At 56.2% G+C, this 4,422-nt stretch overlaps 1 protein-coding gene across 1 annotated transcript in view; it reads right to left on the bottom strand.

Moving 5' to 3' along the window:
* Nucleotides 1–2,054: 2,054 nt before the first annotated feature.
* ZNF524 (zinc finger protein 524) overlaps nucleotides 2,055–4,422 on the bottom strand; it is a 3,243-nt gene continuing 875 nt past the window's right edge. Inside the window, exon 2 of the mRNA XM_011996971.1 lies at nucleotides 2,055–3,121. Within this exon, the coding sequence (XP_011852361.1) occupies nucleotides 2,286–3,083 (798 nt within the window). The 5' untranslated portion in view covers nucleotides 3,084–3,121 and the 3' untranslated portion in view covers nucleotides 2,055–2,285. The remainder of the gene's footprint in view (nucleotides 3,122–4,422) is intronic.

The raw sequence follows: 4,422 nt of genomic DNA, 5'->3' as shown, positions 1-4,422 counted from the left end.
AAGCCCCGCCCCTTCGCCCCATAGCATTTAAGCTGCCCCTCGTGACTTTTGAGTGCCTCCCACCTCTAAAGCATTCGTTTAAATCAGTGGTTGTCAAGCATAGTTGGGAGGCCAGCAGCATCCGGCTGCCTGCTGAGACCATGCAGAATAGAAGCCCTAGGGTTGGGGGTCTAGGGATCCGTGTTTTGAAATATACTCTAGCTGATTCTGCTGCATGCTGGTCAAGAGCCATGGCTTTACCACACTTGACACTGCCCCGTTCATATAATCTCTGTAATTAATCCCCGCTCCCAACTCAGCCCCATCCCAAGCAGCCAAACCCCAGGCCCATTCAGCCCCTCCTGCTAAGCTTCCCCTCTCCCAGGAGCTTCCCTTAGTTACGCCTCTCTTAGGTACTTCCTTCTCTCCCCACCGTCTCTATAGCAGTCGTGCGCCCCCGTCAGCACCTTCTCCTAAGTCCCACCTCTAATACCCTGTTACCTCAAAGTTTCTGCTTTAAGCCTCGGCCCCGGGCCCTGAAGCATGCCCACCTCAGAGCTGAATTATTATAAGCTCCGCCCCTCACCTTAAAATCCGTTCTCTTGGCCTGGTGTGGTGGCTCACGCCTGTAATCCCAGCACTCTGGGAGGCCAAGGCAGGCAGACTGCTTGAGCACAGGAGTTCAAGACCAGCCTGGGCAATATGGCAAAACCGCGTCTCTACAAAAAAAAAAATGCAAAAATTAGGCCCGACGCGGTGGCTCACGCCTGTAGTCCCAGCACTTTGGGAGGCCGAGGCGGGTGGATCACGAGGTCAGGAGTTCAAGACCAGCCTGGCCAAGATGGTGAAACCCCGTCTCCACTAAAAGTACAAAAATTAGCCAGGCGTGATGGCGGGCGCCTGTAATTCCAGCTACTCGGGAGGCTGAGGGAGAGAATTGCTTGAACCTGGGAGGCAGAGGTTGCAGTGAGCCAGATCGCACCACTGCACTCCAGCCTGGACGACAGCAAGACTCCGTCTCAAAAAAAAAAAACAAAACAAAACAAAAAACAAAAAAAAAAAAAGCTAAATATGCTGGCGCGCGCCTGTAGTCTCAGCTACTCCGTAGGCTGAAGTGGGAGGGTCGCTTGAGCCTGGCAGGTCGAGGCTGCAGTGAGCGGTGATCGGGCCACTGCACTCCAGCCTGGGTGACAGAGCGAGACCCTGTTTCAAAAAAAAAAAACATAATCCGTCCTCTTCGCCCCACTCTCACGCAGTTCCTCTTGTTCTTCCCCAGCTCCAAGCCCCTACTCTCTAGAAGATCAACTCTATCCATTCTCTTTAAACCGCTCTCACTTTATGCGGACCAACCCCTAAACCTCTTTAAGCCCCACTCAACTCTAACCCTCTCCTAAGCTCCCCGCCAGTTCCCCGCCTAACTGCCCCACCCCTGGCTCCTTAGCCCCGCCCCAAGCCACACCCCTTATCTCTAACCCTTACCCAGACCGTCAGTCCTGTTCACACCTTTGTCTTAATTTTTCCTTCCAAACAGTAGTTCCTCAGGACAAGGAGGTGGGGCAAAATGGCTGCAGAATTTCCGGGACTTGCCTAGGATCGAGGCGGTCGGACCTAGGGTCAGTTTGCGTGGAAGGTTCAATGTTTTAGTTAGATTGGATGTGTACTGGGAATACAGCTGACCCTTGAACAACACGGGTTTGAACTGCAGGTCCCCTGAGAAGCGGACTTTCTTTCACCCAAACACCGATGGAACACACAGTATACGGAGGGAGGATTTTCCCATATCCGCGGGTTCCGCAGGGCCCAGTGCTGGACTTGAGTATGCTCGGATCTTGGTATCTGCGGGGTTCCTGGAACCAATTCCCCACGGACACCGAGGGACCACTGGACTTTGGGGGCTGATGGAGACGGGGAAGGAGCCAAGGTTTCCCCCAAAACCATTCTTTCGCGAGCACCACACTCATGAGGCACAGGAAGTGGGGTCTTCTCCAATTCCCCGCACTCCCGGCAGGTGTAGCCGAGGAAGAACATTTGAAGGCAGGAGAGGATGGCATCCCGGCACGGAACACACATAGGCAGCCAGCAGGCAGAGATTTATTTCCACAACCCCTGCCTCCAAGGATCTGTTAGTCTGGGGGAGGGGGGCTGAAGGCAGCTGGACCCAGAAGTTTAGGTCTCCACCCTCCACCTGCTCCCACAACGGGAAGACCACCAGAAACAAGGGTGTCCCGGCCCCCTGGCCCAGGCCCAGCACCAGCCAAACTCCCTGCTCTAAACCTGGCCCAGGGAGTGATGGCCAGAGATGTGGGTCAGGCCGGCTCCCCCTTCCCCTCTGTCTCCTCCTCCTCCTCGGCCCCTGCTGTGGCCGGGATGCCCTCCTCGTCCCACGGCGGTTCAGACCCTGGATCTGGTGCACACAGGGGTACCCCCATGGCCTCTGGGTGCTTGCGCTTGGCATGGCGCCGGAGCGTGTTGGCCTCTGTAAAGCGCAGCCGGCAGATGGGGCACTGGTACGGGCGCTCTCCCGAGTGCACGCGGTGGTGGTGCGCCAGCTCGCCCGCCTCGCGGAAGCGGCGGGGGCACAGCGGGCAGCGGAAGGGCCGCAGGCCGGCATGGATGTTGCAGTGCCGCCGCAGGTGGCTGGAGCGCTTGAAGGTCTTGCCGCAAACCTTGCACTGGTGTGGCTTCAGCTCTGAGTGCGAGATACTGTGGCGCTCCAGGTCGGAGAGGTAGGGGAAGGCCCGCAGGCACACTGGGCAGAAGTGTGGGGCCTTCCTGGGGCCGGAGCCCTGAGGCCCGGCCGCTGACCCTTCAGAGACTGTATAGGGCACACCCTGATCATCGATCAGGAGGAGGTCGTTGCCGCCACTGCTGCCTACTGGGGCTGCCACGCCCTGCACCTGCACCAGTGGGGGCTCCTGCCCTGACTTGGGGGGGCGGCCCCGCTTGCGAGGGAGGGAGGAGGCCTTGAGTGTCCGATGAGAGGAGGCGGCTCCCCCAGGACGACGGCCTCGGCGGCCCCGGGGAACAGGAGGAGGTAAGGCCAGAGGTTTCGCTTCCTCCCCGGGCAAAGGCGAAGGCAACGGGTCTGGGCTGGGGGTGTCCATTGAGCAGTGGGGGGCTTGGGTCTGGGCACTGGAGCCAGCTAAGAGGAGAGAGGGGCAGAGTCAGTGCTCACAGGGTCTAGAGCACCCCTGTGTCCCCCAACACCTCGCCCATCCCTCTCTCCAAGTCTCTTGACAAGGGTGTGGTTGACATTCATCCAGATACACAATTTTAGCTATGCTGGTGGGTAAAACAGTGAGATGATCTTGTATCAGCTGATAAACAGGCACTTCCCTGGGCTCCACCGGGCATCCCTATGTCTCCCTAACTGTCCTCCTGGATCTAGAAGTTCAAGATCAACATAAGCTCCCCCCGCCAAAAAAGAAAAAAAAAACCTAAAACAAAAAACCTCCTAGAGAGAACAGAGTCCAACTGAGAGCGCAGACCAGTATTGCGATCCTTGCAACGGAGAGCCCATCAAACTCCAGAGCCCCAGAGGCCTCACGAATGCTCTCCTCCCTCCCTGCTGACTGGCAGAAGTGGGGAAGGGGTTCCGGAATGGAAAAAAGGGGCTGGTCCCAGGTGATATTTGACCCTGACTCCTGGATGAGGAAATATATCCGCGATGTTAAGAGCCTGGGCCCTGGAGTCAGACATCATTCGTTCAAATCTTTACTCTCTGCGTGGCCTTGGGCAAGGTGTTCACTTCTCTAAGCCTTAATCGAGACTTTTGCAAAATGGGACACTCAGTTCTATGCACTTGCCCAGACATGCCATGAGTATAATACCCACAAAGTGTTCATACAGAGAAGCTTTCAGGACACATTCGCCATTGTTATCAGGAGCAGCTAAGCCTCACATCAACCCTCTGAATAGGGCATATCTGTCCTATTTTGCAGATGGGGAAACTGAGGCACAGGAACGCCAAGTCAGTTGCCTAAGTTCCTCTGCCAGTAAATGGCAGGGCCAAAACTGGAAACAGGTCTTGCTGACCCGAATGTCCCAGAGAATGGAGAACAAATAGACCCAAGGAGGAAAGGGGACATTATGAGGGCTCAGTCCTGGGTTTGAATTCAGCTCTGCCTATACCTAACAAGTGACTTTGCCTCTCTGAGCCTCTTTCCTCCTCTGAAAAGTGGATATACCAGGGTTGTCAGAAGAATCAAATGAGATAGTGGGCTTTAAAATGCCCCTCGCACACTGCCTGGTGCATAGTAAGCACTCAATAAACTTCACCAGCGCCACCACCATCTTCCCAGCGCCCACTCAGATACTGGGAGCATGAGACTGGGATGTAACGGAGGAGAAGGGGAGAGACAGGTGCAGTGGGAAGCCCCCTGCACCCCCCGCTTTAACAGCCACATAGACTGCGGTCCAGAGAGGAGCAACCACCTTTCCATA

This window comes from Mandrillus leucophaeus, unplaced genomic scaffold (genome assembly GCF_000951045.1).
Source record: "Mandrillus leucophaeus isolate KB7577 unplaced genomic scaffold, Mleu.le_1.0 Scaffold53, whole genome shotgun sequence".
Taxonomy (NCBI): domain Eukaryota; kingdom Metazoa; phylum Chordata; class Mammalia; order Primates; family Cercopithecidae; genus Mandrillus; species Mandrillus leucophaeus.
This window is presented reverse-complemented; position numbering and strand designations above follow the sequence as displayed.